The 18,608-nt window shown below is 43.1% G+C and overlaps 1 protein-coding gene across 5 annotated transcripts in view; it reads right to left on the reverse strand.

Annotated features, from left to right (window-relative positions):
- PTPRM (protein tyrosine phosphatase receptor type M) overlaps positions 1-18,608 on the reverse strand; it is a 747,728-nt gene that overhangs the window by 548,373 nt on the left and 180,747 nt on the right. For all 5 annotated transcript variants that reach the window (XM_073790533.1, XM_073790536.1, XM_073790535.1 and 2 more), the window contains one exon: positions 17,485-17,607. In XM_073790533.1, the coding sequence (XP_073646634.1) occupies positions 17,485-17,607 (123 nt within the window). The remainder of the gene's footprint in view (positions 1-17,484; positions 17,608-18,608) is intronic.

Genomic DNA, 18,608 nt, shown 5'->3' on the forward strand with positions numbered 1-18,608 from the left:
GAGGCCACAGCAGTGAGAGGTCCGCATGCCGCAAAAAAAAAAAAAAAAAAGAAAGAAAAGAAAGCCAACATTATATTCAATTTCAAGTAATTTTCTCATATAATAATTTACCAGGAAGTACTCTATGACCTTTTCTTAAATGAAATCCTCTAAGGCCAAGTGTGGCAGGGGCTACAGGCTAGTCACTCAATGTTCTATATTTCCTTCTGCAGGGGAATCTCACTAAACTGTACCCCCAGCTGCCGTTGCAGGTTGCAGGGACCCCCCCTGAGTTTTTTCTCTCTCCTTCCAAGTCTGGTCCATAGAAACTTCCCATGTGGATCCTCCACGGACTCTCCCCTTTGCCGTCTAGATGTCCACTTGAGGGCAATCTTGGAGAATGCATGTTAAAGATGGCAGAGTCATTTTTGGGCTTTCCTGGTGGCACAGTGGTTAAGAATCCGCCTGCCAATGCAGGGGACATGGGTTTGAGCCCTGGTCTGGGAAGATCCCACATGCCGTGGAGCAACTAAGCCCGTGCACCACAACTACTGAGCCTGTGCTCTAGAGTCCACGAGCCACAACTACTGAACCCGTGCGCTTAGAGCCCGTGCTCCGCAACAAGAGAAGCCACTGCAGTGAGAAGCCTGCGCACCGCAACGTAGAGTAGCCCCTGCTCGCCGCAACTAGAGAAAGCCCGCACGCAGCAACGAAGACCCAACGCAGCCAAAAATTAATTAATTACTTTAAAAAAATAAAGCTGGCAGAGTCCTTTTCAATCTGGACGTTTGTCTGGAACGGGGTTCCCAACCCCAAAACCTCCAAACCGGAACCACTCTAGACTATTATATACATGGAAAATAAACATCTCCAGTGTTAAGGCACTAGGATTTTGAGATTTATTTGTCATGGTATCTACTATATCTTTGTACTCTATAAATTCTTAGCAAAAAACAAAGAGCTTCATTTTCTTTAGAAAGCTCTTTAATTTGAAAATAAGGAACTAGATTAGATCACAGGATCTATTGAGTTTGGATGAGTCCTATTCTCAGAACTCATTCAGTAAGTCAATAGACATTTGTGGCATCATCACTGCACTTGCTTTACAAAGTAAGGGAAAATGCCTCCCATGAATGTAATTAATGATTTGACTTGGAAAACAACCTATTTGTAAACTGTGTCTTCAAATTATAGAGAAAGTCTAACACTACAAAAATATGATAAACTACTAGCTCCTTAGAGAACAATGCTTTTGGTCACAATTGGGGTTTTTATTTACTTGTTTGGGAGTCAAGTTGTTTTCCATTGTTTGTTAACCAATTCTCACTTGCAATTCTCAAGTGTTAGCAGCTGCTCCCATGAATGATCCCCAGGATGTTACCTTTCTTTCCTTTTTAATGCACTGGAGGAAAATTCATCAGCTCAGAAAGCACTGGACTTAAGAATGTGAAAACCAATCATTTTCCCCCATTGATTAGTAGAAATAGCAAGAAATGCAACAAATATCATGATGTTAAAGGGCTTCACAACAATTAATATTTTTGGAAGGTTTTGTTGAGCTTGTCAAAGATGGGGTCTTAGATGAGCAATCCCTTCTTTAACTCACTGGAACTGAATGGTATAAGTTAATCAAGAAGGAAAGAAAAGAAAAAAATCACTTGAATCAAAAGACTCCTTGGGGCTTCCCTGGTGGCGCAGTGGTTGAGAGTCCGCCTGCCGATGCAAGGGACACAGGTTCGTGCCCCGGTCCAGGAGGATCCCACATGCCGTGGAGCAGCTGGGCCCGTGAGCCATGGCCACTGGGCCTGCGCGCCCGGAGCCTGTGCTCCGCCACGGGAGAGGCCACAACAGTGAGAGGCCCGCATACCGCAAAAAAAAAAAAAAAAAAAAGACTCCTTGGAACCAAGACTGTTTTACAATTTCTCTTTGTGTGAGTTTTATGGAAAGAGGCAAATGAGGATAGTCTCTCTCTACTTCCCATGCTGATCTCAGAAAAAATCTGTGACCAAAGTTTACCCTGCCGGCTGAAAAAATATCTGACCTCTGGGATTTACGCTGAATCACAGAAGGCTGTGGCCTGCAGAGGGATCACAGAGGGTTTAAACCTGCTCCCTGGGGGTGCAGGGGGTTCTCTGCTCTTTGCTTTGCCGTGCATATGTCATCAAAGAAAATATTGTTCTTATGTGCTGGGGAAGGTCGCTAATGATGAAGACCTTATGAAACACAGGAATAAATACCAGCTCTTAACCGGGCCGAAGGAGAGAAAGGGAAGGGGAGCAGAGGGCATGGCTGTTAGCTCATTTGCAGAACTTGACACTGCATTTTATAAGTGCAGCAATGTCACAGGGGCAAGAAGCAGTCCGTCCAATGAAAGAGCGAAGAATTGCACGTCTCCATCTGCTGGGGGACTTGAGGAACTGCCCAAATTAGAAAGTGACTTGGCTTTATGCTGATTAAAATTCTTATTAAAGACACACTGAATCACTTTGCTGTACACCTGAAACTGACACAACATTGTAAATCAACTATACTCCAGGGCTTCCCTGGTGGCACAGTGGTTAAGAATCCGCCTGCCAATGCAGGGGACGTGGGTTCGAGCCCTGGTCCGGGAAGATCCCACATGCCACGGAGCAACTAAGCCCGTGCGCCACAACTACTGAGCCTGCGTGCCACAACTACTGAAGCCCATGTGCCTAGAGCCCGTGCTCCGCAACAAGAGAAGCCACCGCAATGGGAAGCCTGCGCACCACAACGAAGAGTAGCCCCTGCTCACTGCAACTAGAGAAAGCCCACGTGCAGCAATGAAGACCCAACACAGCCAAAAATAAATAAATGTTTAAAAAAAAAAAAAAAACTATACTCCAATTAAAATAAAAATTAACTTAAAAGTGTTTTTAAAAGATACATTAAATAAGAAAAGAAACTACCACCTCATTTCAGGGATAAGAAAGTGTGACTGGCCATACCAGTCACAGCTACATATTTTTGTCACTTAAAGGTTTCAATGAAACAAATAACACTCCATTTCTTTGATCAGTGTCAGGGCAAACAATGTATGAACCAACTATAGGCATTTTATAGAGACATACTCTCCATGAGTGAGGCTGCCCTTCCCTCCACGCAATTGTACTTGAGAAAGGAGAAGGGTGTATCTCGGCATCTTGGGGCAGCTGTGGAGGCCAGCCACAGCCGACGGGCAGATGGCGACTTCTGGCTCTACATCACATCCATCAAACCTTCTTAGGAAGCCTCGTTAAAGTGTTCTCAGCCTGCAGGGGACTCCAAATAAGAAGGACTTTCTAAAGTGAGTCCCAGGCTTCAAAAGCCACCATAATGGGTAAGCAATTAGTAGATTAAATTAATCCTTAGTAAGTCTCTGCCACTTCATGAATTTAATTTTCTTTTCTTCCGTTCAGCACATTATTCTATCTTAATACTTGGTCTTTCTGAAAGGCAAGGCAGCCTCCTTGTATTGATACTTTAGGTTGTCCACGATGTTCTTTACCTCTTAGGATACAAAAACAGTGCCTGCCCACAGCAGGTGCTTCCTAAGGATTTATTGAAAAAGGAGAAAAGTTTCTAGCACTAGAAAGAGCTAGAAAGGTCATCCACGTCTGTCTTCTTCCTCAAGATTAAGTATTAACTACCTCTCATAGCTGTAAAAATCTATAAAGATTACCAGATTCCCCTGTTAACTCTTTCCACGGCTAAATTATTATTAAACTCAAAAAATGTTTCCCCGTCATGCCTTTTAAATATTAGCAAATTCTGTTAGAACTCATGTCTTTGGAAATAAATGTGTTATCTCACATAACAGGGCTATTGATAGGAGATGTGTGACTGGTAAGTTCACCTAAGAATTTGTTATCAATTCATATGCAATTTCTATCAAGCACAATTTCTAAGTCTCCCTGAATAATGCTTAGCCATCTTTATAACACTGTGTCACTATGCACTTCATGATAAAAGGGTTGACATTATTTTATCACGACAATATATACGACAGTTCCACAATTAAAAATCTCAGAAGCAGCACTACTGAATGACTTTATACAGGCTTATTCATAAGGAATAAGTTTAAATAATTCACTTTATCCAACCCACAGCTGTCCAGAAAGCCTACACACAATTTCAAATCTATGAATATTAATCCTACTCTCAAATTTTTCTAGAGCACGAGATTTCATAAACTCCACTTCATACAATTTGTAATATTCACAGTTGTGTGGCTTCATACAATGTAACTTTGTGTATTATTTCATTTAGAATGAGTATTTATTAGTGAAAAGAAAATACTTTTCAACAATAGAAACAAACTATTTATATTGTCTTTATTCAGAAAAAAAATGTGAATTATAACACTCAAGGATATCCTTTTTTGCAATAGTTGACCGTCGAACAATGCAGGGGTTAGGGACACCAACCCTCCGCTCAGACAAAAATTCTGGGTATAACTTAGAGGTGGTCCTTCTGTATACACGATTCAGTTGGGCACCCGCGATTCAACCAACCATGGGTCATGTGGTACTGTAGTGTTTACTATTGAAAAACATCTGCATATAAGTGGAACCACACAGTTCAAACTCATGCTGTCAAGGATCAACTGTATTTACAAAACCCTTTCCCCTTCTTTCTTTTCCTTCCAGACTCCTCCAAGCCTTTAATTGTCAGTCATCAAGGGAGGCATATCTCTTACGATGATCTACTTCAGCGGTTCTCAAAGTATCTTCTAGGGACCCCTGAAATCCCCAAGTTACTTACAGGGAGTCCACAAGGTCAAAACTGTTTTCCTGAGCGTAATAGGACATTATTTGACTTTATTATTCCCATTTTTCTCTCAGTTACTAACAGGTGTACATCATTGCTCTGATGGCTAATGGAGTGCACGTACTCTGATGTACGCTGTTTTCAAAATTATTCAGTTTTCATTCAACCCAGAAAATATAAATAGAAACTTCCCACATGGTCAGAAGTTCTTTGGATATTTCAAAAACAATTTTAAGGGTGTAAAGGGGTCCTACGACCAAAGAGTTTGAGAACCATTCAACAAACAACCCCAAAATCTCAGTGGCTTCACACAGGAAGTTTTTCTCTCACTCAGGCACATGACCCCTGCACTCAGTTGCGTGTGTGCGTGCGTGCGTGTGTGTGCGTGTGCGTGTGTGTGTGTGTGTGTGTGTGTCTGTGTGTGTGTGTGTGTGTGTGTGTGTGTGTGTGTGTGTGTGTTGGGAGCAGGGCTGGGTTTCAGGAGGAGTCGTTTCTACACTTTGTCACTCAGGCACCCAGGCTAAAAGCATCGCAATCACCAAGGCAGGAAAAAGGGAAGAGAACACAGGGAATCTGGCTCTAAAAGCTTCTGCCTGAACGCGACACGTGTCACTTGAACGCACAGGCACCAGCCACAGCAGGTGTGGCCACATCTACATCAGAGGGCACAGAGGTGCACATGCTTCCCTGTTTCTAGAACATGGGAGCTGGAAGCAGTGACTCAACACCCCCACCCCCAAATACCACAGGGTTCTCCCTTCAGGCGGCTCTCCACTTCCCAGCATCTTGTCCCAGAGTTATTCACCCTCATGACCACGTATTAATGGGGCCTCACAAACCATTTCAGGAAACATGCGGAGAGACGCTACTGAAATACGACATACACAGGTTCACATATTTCAATTGTTTTCTATTTCAAAACAATTGCAAAACATCAAATCTAAACAGAATATGGATGGTAAAGGCTTGCCAAAGCTAGTATACAGTGCTATTGTGTAAAATGGGTATTAAATGCCTCTGTTTGACCGACATGTAAAACCAATTATTTATAATAATTTGTGCCATCAACAAATGTCCAACACCTTTTTATAAGAGCAAGACCCAGATCAATTCAAATAAATTAACATTCCTGTCTGAAACGACTCATCATCCAGCCCAAGTAACACATTCACATGTCAGTGGGGGCTGCCCCAATGACGCGTCCGCTGAAAAATACAAACTATCATTTTGTTTTCCAAATAACAAGCATTGACTGCAGTGTTAGAAAGGTCACTCGTCATCAGCTCAGTCACTGAGCTGCTGGTAAATTGCAGCCTGTCACTCCGCAGGGAGCCAGGACCATGGTGGGGTGGGGGGGGACTCAGGCACGTTGTGTTTATACAGTACAATTGGGGAGGTGACACCATTTCCACAAGGTGTGTGTTTAACAAGACGGGTGTCACGGTCAACAGAGATGGGAAGAGGAAGCAGCATGAAAGGAATGACTATAAGAGAGGTCTCATCATTTCCCAAGATGCCCCCCAGAGACCTACTGATTCCTATTTGCCTTAAACTTGCCTGGATCCAACCCAGCCTATGTCTCCAAGTCTTATGCCAAGGATTTCAATATTTTGTACATTTTCTCTGGGTCACAGAAGAAAAGATGTTCCCTAGAAGGAACCAGGAGAAATAAAATTAAGAAGCACCTCTGTATTCGGAAACCTGAAGCATTCAAAAAAGAACAGGGCATTGGAAAAAACAGCTTCCCGTGGTATCCTCTCAGAGGGCACCGCTGTATTCACATGCTACCCCGCACATATGGGGTATAGCCAGTTGCATAATTGTCTGGATGTGTCGTCCACCACAGAAAGGAGTTAAGATGTCCAGCCGGCAATTAATTAAATAGCCATATTTATTTCCCTTTCAACCACTTAAAGCTTTTAATTATCACTTTAAGATATAATTTATCACAATCTCCTAGGATAAAATATCTGTCAACTATGAATTAAAGTCCACTTATTTAATGATCCGCTCAATCATTTCATGAAGCTTGCCAAGAAATCCTTTATGAATTTTTCTGTGTTCAGCCCCACATTATGGACGAGATACAAATGAATTCAAGAATGTACCCCAAAATAAAATGTAATAATTCCTTATGCGTCTTCTTACAAAGTTCCAGTTAGCCACCAAAATATCTACCAATAGGATAACGATCTTTATACTTGATTCACCCACCAAGGCATAAGACCGCAGCGTGAAGCATCTGTCCTATTTTAGAAAGTCCTAAAATTATATCCCTGAAGTGTGTCACTGTACATGGGCCCATCAGCTCCACTAAACTTCTCCAGTGAAGACCAAGGAATCAACCCGAGATGCTCAGAAGGGAAAATGGGAGTCAACCTAGGCTTCTTAAATATAAATATTTTCAGTGTGATTTGACAGGATAGCTTTTTGCCTAAAAGGCATCTGTGGATAAGAATCTCATTGGCACTAAGACAGTGAAGCTCCACGTGTCTTTTGTTTCCCACGTTTATAGTACAAATTTTGCTTAGTTTTAAAACTATAGAAAAGATGAAAAACTAGTATGATAAATGTTTATACATACTTCACCCAGGCTTAACAACTGTTAACATCTCACCACATTTGCACACATACTGTCACACACACACACACACACACACACACACACACACACACTTTTTAACATGAATCTCCTAAGAACAAGGAAATTCTCCTACATATTCCTATGCTTTGTGATAGGATACTTATTTACTAACCAAACTTCCTTCTTTTTTTTTTTAACAACTTTATTGGAGTAAAATTGCTTTACAATGGTGTGTTAGTTTCTGCTGTATAACAAAGTGAATCAGCTATACAGATACATATGTCCCCATATCTCAAACTTCCTTCTTACATCTTTTCCTGATCCCTCGTACGAGCAGTTCTTTCTTTTCCTCTCTGCAAACAGAGTCAATTCCTTTCTCGTTCCCTTTGTCAGAAATCGAGTCAAATGGCCTCCTTGCTGTGCATCCTGCACCAGCTCAGGACGGCCTCTGGGAGTCTTTCCTCCAGCCTCGTCCCTTTCCTCCCCATCCGCAGTGCCTGCAGTCCCGACACTGTCTGCTCCTGAGCAGCCCTGGGCAAGCCTGTGCCCCCCACTGGCCAGCACTGCCGCGGGACAGGGCGATCCTTCTGCCCAGCAGGCCCACCTGCTCCGGTCCCACTCATGCTTGCCTGGCCCCTCTCGGGTGCCACCTCCTCCATCAGACCTTCTGCTTGCCCTCACTCCTGGCCTCTGTCTGGGCAGCAGCCTGGCCCCCACCGGGGCACTGGGCCCACCACTTCTGTTCTGGAAGACTGGCTCTGGGTCATCGCTACCTCCCAGTGCCCGGAGCACACCCAGGGCCTCACACAGTTGGAGGCCCAAAGAGGGAAGGGCCTTCCATCTCCTCCTGGTCTATGGCAAAAAGAACAACCCAGGCCTAACTAGTTCTTCTTTAAATGTATTCATCTCTTCCATTTCTTGGACCATGGGAGGCCCCGAAGGGGCTGAAAAGGGGCCTTTCCTCTGTGATGGTCTGGTCTGTGGCAGGCTAGACACAGGGGTGACCGGACCCCGGTACCACACAGAATGGCCCAGGCCTTCCCCACGCTGGTGTCTGTGTGAGGACAGCTTCATGCCACCAACAAGCTGCGAGCTAGCACACCAGCGGCCCACCCAAAACTCCTCTGACCCAAAGACCCTGCCTTCCATTAAGAGAGGCTGCCACTCCCTGGACCCGACTGGTAAGTCTTCCTCAGGTCTAGGGTTCTCTGGTCTTTGGTCCAGCCCCACTCGCCGCCCCTTTGTAGTCCAAGGTATCTCAAAAGATGGTAAGACTGTCTCCAAGTGTCCCATCAAAACCTGCTGTCCCTTCTCCCCACCCTCCTCCCTTCCAACAACGCGGCCAGGCCCAGCTCCAGGGCGCCTGCACACAGAACACGGAGTACGTGGGCACCAGCCAGCACCTGGGTGTGAATTTCTCAGCCTGGCACCACAACTGCCCAGTGGACCCATGGCCCTGGACCCCGCCCTGGACCCTCAGCCCCTCCTCAACTCAGCCACAGAGAGATTTACAGCATCTGTCACGATTGGCCTGCGTGTTTATTCCATTACTTGGTTTCACATAACTCTTATGGTGTCATCTCATACAATTTTACGGGAAATTAAGCAAGAAATAAACCTATTTTAAAAACACATATTGGGACTTCCCTGGTGGCGCAGTGGTTAAGAATCTGCCTGCCAACGCAGGGGACATGGGTTCGATCCCTGGTCTGGGAAGATCCCACATGCCGCGGAGCAACTAAGCCCATGCGTCACAACTACTGAGCCTGCACACCTAGAGCCAATGCTCTGAAACAAGAGAAGCCACCGCAATCTCACCACAACTAGAGAAAGCCTGTGTGCAGCAACGAAGACCCAATGCAGCCTTAAATTAATTAATTTTAAAAAACACAAACAAACAAACATATTTATATGTACAGGCTCACTTGTATACTTTTTAGCAAATATTTAAAAAATAGTCAGCCACTGTTCTTCCTTTTTGTAACAGTTTCCCAATCAGTCAAGACAGGAATTTAGAACAAATCTAAAGGAGAACATTTGTGGAACACTGAATATAAACTATTGAAATAAGTGTTCATACAGAATACGCTGGTCCCCTTGAAACACTTAACTATTAAAAATCAAGACACTTTTCAAAAAAAGAATGACTGCCCTGATCTTGAATAAAAACTGAATCATAGGAAACATTATGCGGAATGAAATAAGCCAGACACAAAAGAACCACTATTGCATGATGCCTCTTGCATGGGGTACCCAGAGTGGACCAATTCATAGAGACAGGAAGGAGGATGGTGGTGGCCAGGGGCTGGGGAGAGCGGGGACGGGGAGTTAGTGTTTAATGGGTACAAAGTTTCAGTTTGGGAAGACGAAAAAGTTTCTGGAGATGGATGGTGGTGATGGTTGCACGGCAGTGTGAGTGTACTTAATGCCACAGAACTGTACTGTTTTTTTTTTTTTTTTTTGCGGTACGCGGGCCTCTCCCGTTGCGGAGCACAGGCTCCGGACGCGCAGGCTCAGCGGCCATGGCTCATGGGCCTAGCCGCTCCGCGGCATGTGGGATCTTCCCGGACCAGGGCATGAACCCGTGTCCCCTGCATCAGCAGGCGGACTCTCAACCACTGCGCCACCAGGGAAGCCCAGACTCTAATCTTAAAAACGGTAAATTGGGGACTTCCCTGGTGGTCCAGACTTTGCCTTCCAATGCAGGGGGTGCTGGTTCCATCCCTGGTCAGGGAGGTAAGATCCCACATGCCCCAAGGCCAAGAAACCCAAAACATAAAACAGAAGCAATATTGTAACAAATTCAGTAAAGACTTTTACAAAAATGGTCCACACCAAACAAATCTTTAAAAAACATGGTAAATTGTATGTTACATGTTTTTACCTCTGAATGGAGCACACTGTCTACACTCATGTTAAAATGAGTCCACCCAGAGCCCTCTGCTGTTTAACTAAGAACTCCCCAAAGATCACTGATCTGAAATGGGGTTCTTTTGTTATCACCTAAAGTTATTTTTCTAAATTCTGTAACTTAGAAACTGCTGGCAGGATGCAATTCCAGTCCAGTTCCTTTCACCGTGTCTCATCATTCACGGTTTCAAAGCTACTGGAAACCCATTTTGAGCATCACCAGGGTGATATCAGTGAGATGCAGAGAGGATGCTCATCAAGGACCATCCTGCACCTTGGATGTCAGGCAGGGACCTCACTGTGGGACACGTGAATAAGATGCTCAAAGACAATAAAACGTGTCATTTCCTGAGGTCTGGAGCAGAAATATTCAGAATCAACTAAAATAACACCAAATTCAAAGACCTCCCCCACATTTTTAAAGTATTTTATAATACTTTTTATTACAAAGTTACACTTAATCATAAAGAAAATGTGTAAGGTAGAAGTGACAGGACAATTACCTCCAATCCTACCATCCTGGCAAAAAAAGTTCATATTTTAATGGACTTCTCTCAACTTGCTTTTCGATCCATTCAAAAATTATATGAAGATCTATACCTTTTGTTTCTTATTTGGTATCACTTAGAAGGGAAAATAGGAAATCGGCATGAACTGCCCGTTTCACAGAGAGTCCAAATTAAACTAAAAGATGAATTCCTACCAACTGCTCCTGGAAAGTTACTTAGTAGTAAAAGGAGGACGTTTCTTGAATTCTGTGCTGGGCCAGGTAGGAGGCTAAGTCTCTGAAGTGGATAATTTTGTCTCCCTTGGTCAATAACCCCATGAGGCAGGTTCTAAATGCCTTTCCAACACCTTCGGGATCCTGTAGGGCTGACAGCCCCCTCCCCCGGCAGAGTTCCCCCTGCCTCAGCCTCTGCCCCTGCTCTTCCCTCTGAGTGGACCACTCAGCCTCCAGGCCTCCTTGTCCCTGGTGGGACCCCATCTCTGCTCACAGAGCGGCTGCTCCTGTCTGCCGCTCCCATCCCTTACTAAGCCCTTGTCCTGATTTAGTTTTTCTTCACAGCCCTAGAATGTCTCCCCATCACACTCTAAATCTGTCTGCTTATCACAGCCCGCATGCCTCACAGTCAGCAAGAGCACAGACTCCATTATTGTCGCTCCAGCTCCTAGCGCCAGGCCCCCGGACATCACTCCACGAACATGTATCACGAACTAATCCTACACCCATGAGGAGCCTGAGGACCTGAGAGCTGAAGAGTCGGCCAAGGTCCACAGCTGTGAAGCCACAGAGCCAGAATCTGACCTGGGAGTGGGCAGCAACCCCACGGGGAGAGCCTTCCAATTCATTTCCAGAAGATCCAAATAGTTGCCACCTGGGAGGAAGGCTGCCCGTGCCCCCCTCACTAGATGCAAGTGCTCGGGTGGGAAGTTGCCTCCCTGGCACTCAGAAAAGCAAAAATGGGGGCTTTTCTCTCCTATAAGCCTGGGGCAGGTGTATCTTCTCTGAATTTCAGTCCTCTTGGGTGTAAAACAGATATAACGCCGTCTGATCTCCCAGGGTCGTCATGAGGATCAGAGGATACACAGCAAAGAAGCAACTTTTGTCAGCTGCTAGGAGTCATGTACGTGTACAAGATTACTTTGGTTTATGAGGGAGAATTATCAGAAGGTACTGCACTGCCACTTGCCTGGGATTTCAATGTTTTTGCTCTTGCTTTTTGCTTTTTGTGTGTTTTTAAGACATAGCACAGCCAAGAAAGCTAAATTTGATGCTATGGTGTGCTGAGTCTGATGAACTAAATTTCATATTACGTTTTTACATCTAGAAAGTCATTAATTGATGAGGGGAAACATGGTCTCACAGGATCTGATCTTTTGGCAATCCAAGAATGATCTCACTAGACTGAGAATGTAGGTGCATCGCCAGGGAGGGGATCCTTATTTGGTTCGTTCAGCAATGGAGCCCAAGCATCTTGAACGATGCCTCGCATGTAGCAGGTGTTCAATACATATTTGTTGAATGTTGACAGATTCAAGGAATGAAAGAAATAATTAAACAACTGTGTGAATGTTCTTTGCCAAAAATATTACTCACTAGATACACACTGAAATTTAAGGAGGAAAAATGTCTTTTCAAGCCCAAAGTTTTCTGCTCTTTGTCACTCAAAGAGCAGAAGACTTTGCATAAGCCCTGAAGTGTGAATACATAGGACGTCTTCCCCAGGAGGAAAACATGCCTGGTGAACACACCCCAAGAGGAAACTGCAATTCCTTTGTCTGTCAATCCATCATCTTTCCCAAAACAAATACATGCAGTCACTTTTTTTCCATTTTCTGGGGCATCACACTAAGAGTCCACGTTGCTCCTTCATCTTGCGTGGCCCTCTCTCTGCCTTTCACATGGATACCCTCGGAAATGACTCAATCCTCAGTTACAACATCTCCACAAAGGTTGGCAACCCCACCACTCCCAATCTGCATTATGTAAAACCAAGATGTGGAGGCCAAGTGAGGTTGCCCAGGATGCACACTATACAACCTGTATAGGAGCACTATACAACCTGGAAGAGTATTACATTCTCCCAGCACTAGGGCCCAATTTACTTCATTACAGCCTTTTTAGAGGTATGATGCTTTACGGGGACCACAGGGGTTATAAATAAATGTCAATTTTATAAGTATCAAATGGCTATGGTTGTAAGCTACCTTTACATTTTTAATATTATGGATGAATTTATTGCTAATTTTTTAAATTAAACAGGATCACATTTTCTAATACATAAGATGTGGAATATGTTAACTATCCATTTCATAGAACTGGAGCACTAGGGTCCAAACACGAATACTTTAACAACATGTAAACACATCAACTATTCTCAAACTGTGCACATGTTTTTACACCACGAAACACTCCTAATCAAACACTTCTTAGTCTATAGGGATAATCATACAAGGCACTGCTCTATATAAAGTGATAGAAGCAATGGTACTATCAAAATGTACCAGGTTATCATTTGGTTACTTAATCAAGGGTTCTTGTGCTCAGAGTATAATCCTTATGGTAAAGTTTAAGAGAGTTGCCCATTGCTAATGGAGCTCAATGAATATGAAATGAACCACGTGCTTTCCAATAAAAGAGAAATCACATGTAGCATGCTTTCACCACCAGGAAAACTGTGTGGTTCAGAGCTAGCTGCAAAAGTATCATCAACTATCACATAAATGTTGGCTTGAAATACAAAAAAATTAAATGACATTTGGTATTTATTTTCCCTAACTATGTATTTCCATAGCTAACATCACAGCATCAGAATAGTTATCAACCAGCTTGTATAAAGCTCCAGACTGTATTTAAATAGTTTAAACGTGGTTAAAAAATAACCTCACACACGAAGATACAGAGAAACAAACCCTGCACACTGAAGCATCATTTTCCAAAAAGACACAGAAAAAGTAAACTTTAATTACAGTAAATTTAAAAATCAGAGTAAAAATTTTAGTCTATATCACCATCATAATTGTTAAATTCATCTTGGTAGATTATTTGCTTATTAGAATCACAAGAGTTCCACAAGGATATTGGTACTAAACAGTAAAGAATGTCACGGTGCTTTCCAATAGATAGCAAATTTATGGGAAAGATAGAGAAAATCCCTGATCATCACATTTTTTTTTCTTACTGATTTTAATAGCCCAATGTTTGGAAAAGAAGTCATCTGAAAGTGAAAGAAAATGTGAAAAAATGTTTATTATGTTAATAGTTATAATATGAATACAGAAAATCATTACAATATAAGCCAGGAGTCCAAAACAACAATTAAAGCTGATGCCAAAATGGTCTAAGACAGAGGTTAGTATAATTGTTGTGGAAAGGTCCAGAAACGAGATATCTAGGCTTTGTGAACCCTACAGCCTCTGTTCCAACTACTCAGACTACTCAGCTCTGTCACTGCGGCCCAAAAGCAGGCACAGACAATATGTAACAAATGGGCATGGCCGTGTGCCAACAAAACTTCGTTTATGGACACTGAAATTGGAATTTCGTGTGTCACAAAATAGTATTATTATTATTTTGATTTTAAAAAACCATTTAGGACTTCCCTGGTGGCACAGTGGTTAAGAATCCGCCTGCCAATGCAGGGGACATAAGTTTGATCCCTGGTCCTGGGAGATCCCATATGCCGCGGAGCAACTAAGCCCATGCGCCACAGCTACTAAGCCTGTGCTCTAGAGCCCACGAGCCACAACTACTGAGCCCACGTGCCTAGAGCCCATGTTCCACAACAAGAGAAGTCACCGCAATGAGAAGCCTGCACACAACAACGAAGAGTAGCCCCTGCACGCCGCAACTAGAGAACAGCGCACGGGCTGCAACGAAGACCCAACGCAGCCAAAAATAATAAATAAATAAATTTATAATAAATAAATAAATAAAACCATGTAAAAACGGGGACTTCCCTAGTGGCACAGTGGTTGGGTGTCCACCTGCCAATGCAGGGGACACGGGTTTGAGCCCTGGTCTGGGAACATCCCACATGCCGCGGAGTGGCTGAGCCCATGTGCCATGGCTGCTGAGCCTGCGCTCTAGAGCCCGCGACCCACAACTACTGAGCCCGCGTGCCACAACTACTGAAGCCCACGCGCCTGGAGCTTGTGCTCTGCAATGGGACAGGCCACCGCAGTGAGAGGCCCACGCACCTAGGCGAGGAGTAGCCCCCGCTTGCCGCACATAAAGGGGACCTGCACGCAGCAACGAGGACCCAATGCAGCCATAAGTAAGTAAGTAAATAAATAAATAAGTGAATAAAGTTTTTAAAAAATAATAAAAGATAAAAATGTAAAAACCATTCCTAGCATGTAAGCCACACCAAAAAAACAGCAGCTAACTGGCTGTGGCTGGCAGGATATAGTTTGCCAACCCTGGGTCTAAGGCATCACAGAACCAGCCTGCACGTGCAAGACCAAATACAAATACACATGTGAGAACAAATCCAACAATATTTTAAATAAAGGTTTTTAAAAATTAGCCCTTATAAAATTATGGTCGTATCTGATCTTGCCACCCATTTACCCTGAGAAATTCATAAAACTAGTTTCTGTTTTAGTGTACGAAGGCCAGCCTTGGAATTTGGTTGTGAAAGGAATAAATTTTATACCTATTAATGAAAAGGGAGGAGGAAGAAGAGGCAAAATCCTGAAATTGAAGAGTATTTAAAACTCATGGCTGTATAGACATATTGGAAACTCAGTTTTCACATCCATACCTCAGGATAGTATATGCACGTTTACAAGACGGTAACTTCTAACAATGACATTTCGTTGAGAACTTAACTTCTCACTTTTGGAGGGTAGGTCAGCTGGGCCCAAGTCCACGTCCTCCAAAAACACTGGGCTTACAGTAAGAAAACTGCTCTTAGAATACTTCTAGTCTATACCACACTTAATTCTATGCACTTTTAGATTGCTTGCTAGTTGTATTTTTGTAACCTTCTTTCCCAAGTAGGTAAGTTCCTAGAAAGAATCATTTCATAATCCTTCATCTCCCTCAGTAATCATGATTAGTATACACGAGGGCTCAAAGAATTTTTTTTTAATAACTAAAGTTTGTTTAATAAATAGTAGGAAAAAATACACGTATTTGCAGTTTGGGTAAACATTTTTTTTGTGTGTGTGTGGTACGCAGGCCTCTCACTGTTGTGGCCTCTCCCGTTGCGGAGCACAGCGCAGGCTCAGTGGCCATGGCTCACGGGCCCAGCCACTCCGCAGCATGTGGGATCCTCCCGGACCCCCTGCATCGGTAGGCGGACTCTCAACCACTGCGCCACCAGCGAAGCCCTTGGTAAACATTTTCATGTGGTGGAAGAACTATCCATTTTCAGGAGCCTTATCTGGACCCATGTCCATAGGCAGAGTCAGAGGAGAGACGACCCACTGCTAGTCTTCCCCCAACTCCCTCCAGACCTGCTGATACCCAAACCACCCACATGTCCTAACCCTAACCCAAAACTTGCACCTGTTTGGGGGTAGGTGTTGAGGATACATCTTATGTAACCATCAGAAACCAGATGGAATTGACAAAAGTGTTAGAAAAGATAACATTCAGAGATCTTAAGTTACAAAGTCCTAATATATATCACCAAGTATTCTATTAGTCAACAGAAGAAAAATAAATTCAAGCAGAATGTTTAATGCCCCCACTTCATTCTTCCAAAGGCAGGAGGGCCTTCAAAGGCCAAATACTTGCAAGGTCACTCTTCCTGTGTTGCTTCAATTACCCAACTGACTATTCCAGGGTGCAACTGGTCTCTGATACGTGTAACCATTTTTGTAATGGCCTCTACTAGAAACCCATCCTTTCTATATTTAAAGCTTGGACATCTTGGTCTGAGATGGTATTATGGGACATCAGAAAGAAGTAAAGGACAAGATGGTAACAAGAAGCTACACCTCCCCCTCCTTCAAGGACAAGATGGTAACAAGAAGCTATACCTCCCCCTCCCTCGTATCTTCCAGTTTGAATACTGAATGGGACACAGTCATCACCCCATCTGTCAAGTGAATCTGCAAATCTAAAATTTTAAATGGATATGCAACACCGCAGCCTAAAAATGGTGTCTATTAAAATGATCAAGCGCCAATCTGATTAGAGTCCATGAGTCACCATCTTCCTGATCTTCCAACTAAGGAAGCAGAACTCTTGCTGGTGTTCCGTGGACCAAATGTTTCTCACTCATCAGAAAATTTACTAAGTGCTTCTACAGCGGAAAAAGGATCCACATGCATGCAAAACCATTTTATCAGAACGCTTTGAAGATCACTAGTAACCTCCAGATCCCCCAGGTGCCAGATGAGTCACCTCCCAAGGTCTATTTGTGATGGAGACTTTGTTATTTGGATTCCCCAGCTAGAGTTCCAATCACCAAACTCATCTGCCAGAAGAGACATCGATCTATTTCCCATATGTTCTGCTACTTGGGAAAGGATCAATTGGGTAATGGCCATTAATCTAGCTCAGGTGTATCTAACAATAAAGGAAGTAAGCTTTACCTTTTAAAGGGAGAGATACAAGGGTCAACTCTTTGTCATTGGTCCTCACATACCATCCCCACCAGCTAATCAGCCTTTGCCACCAGACTCCAAGACCAACACCCTCACTCATTCAACCAATACCCAGTGAACATTTACTGTGATTAAGACTCCTGTGCACCTTTGGTTTTAAAAAGGGAACTTTAAAAGCAAACCTGATGGCATCCATGGATCAGAGGTTGGTTTGGTCAAGGTGTTCACTTGTTCCCAGTTGAAGTCATCATCTTCAGCCTGACTGTATCCACACGTGCTATAAGGCTCGTCAAAGAGGCAACCACCTAAAATGTAAAAGAAGGAAGAGTAGCATTAATAAATAATGACCAGAGGTCTGGGGTAAGCTATGATGACTGCAGGGAACCATAAACCTACTCGATGCTCAAAGCGATTTGATTTGGCCTTTTTGCTCAGGAACTGTGGATCCTGACCGCATTGCGTCCTTGCGAAGCGCTAGCTGAGTATTCACCATGCCTTGTCAATAATTCTATATTATACCGTTCTCCCAAAAGAATCCAACGTCTGTACAATCCAACTGAAAGTAAGACCTAAGCAGATTTATAACCCATATTCTCCAGATTCATATGAATTAGGCATCATTGATCTTGTGTTCAAAACTTTAATAGAACCATCCTAGGTGTTCAATGTGTTTTCAATAGAAAAAAAACCCATTATGATTTGTCCAAAAAAATGAAGAGAGATACTTCCACCATACCACTGGTAGAGGACAAAACACAGTAAATATTATGCACCTAGCTTGCAAAATATTTTTCTAAGGATTATTCTGAATCGAACATAGAAACAGGTTTTGCTTTAATACTTTGGAGATTTGAGGTCTCAAAATTAAAAGAGATTATAAATTTGCCTACAGTCCACACAATTTTGAAAGGCAAGAATAAATTCACAACTACACATGTGGTAAACAACTGCTTGATGTCGATGCTAAAAATGAAGCAACTTAAACAAAGAATAAAAGAAAATGCAGTATATGCAAAGCAGGTCCGCTGTTGCAGCACCCTGGGCACTGTGATGATTTTAAGTCCCACCCCACATCTTCTTAAGTGTCTCCTGTTGACTTTAAATTATTATAGCATCAAATCTTTCCCCCAATGTTTCACATTGTCAAAGTGAAGGATTATATCAATCACCTTAATATCATGAAAATGCTACTGCCCATTATATAATGCTATTAATTATATCAATTTAAAAGATTAATTATAATCACTTGCCAATGATGAGAATTAAGGGTCTGGTCAAGAAAACACAAACATAAGAATATAATTAC

Source organism: Tursiops truncatus, chromosome 13, assembly GCF_011762595.2.
Source record: "Tursiops truncatus isolate mTurTru1 chromosome 13, mTurTru1.mat.Y, whole genome shotgun sequence".
NCBI classification, from domain to species: domain Eukaryota; kingdom Metazoa; phylum Chordata; class Mammalia; order Artiodactyla; family Delphinidae; genus Tursiops; species Tursiops truncatus.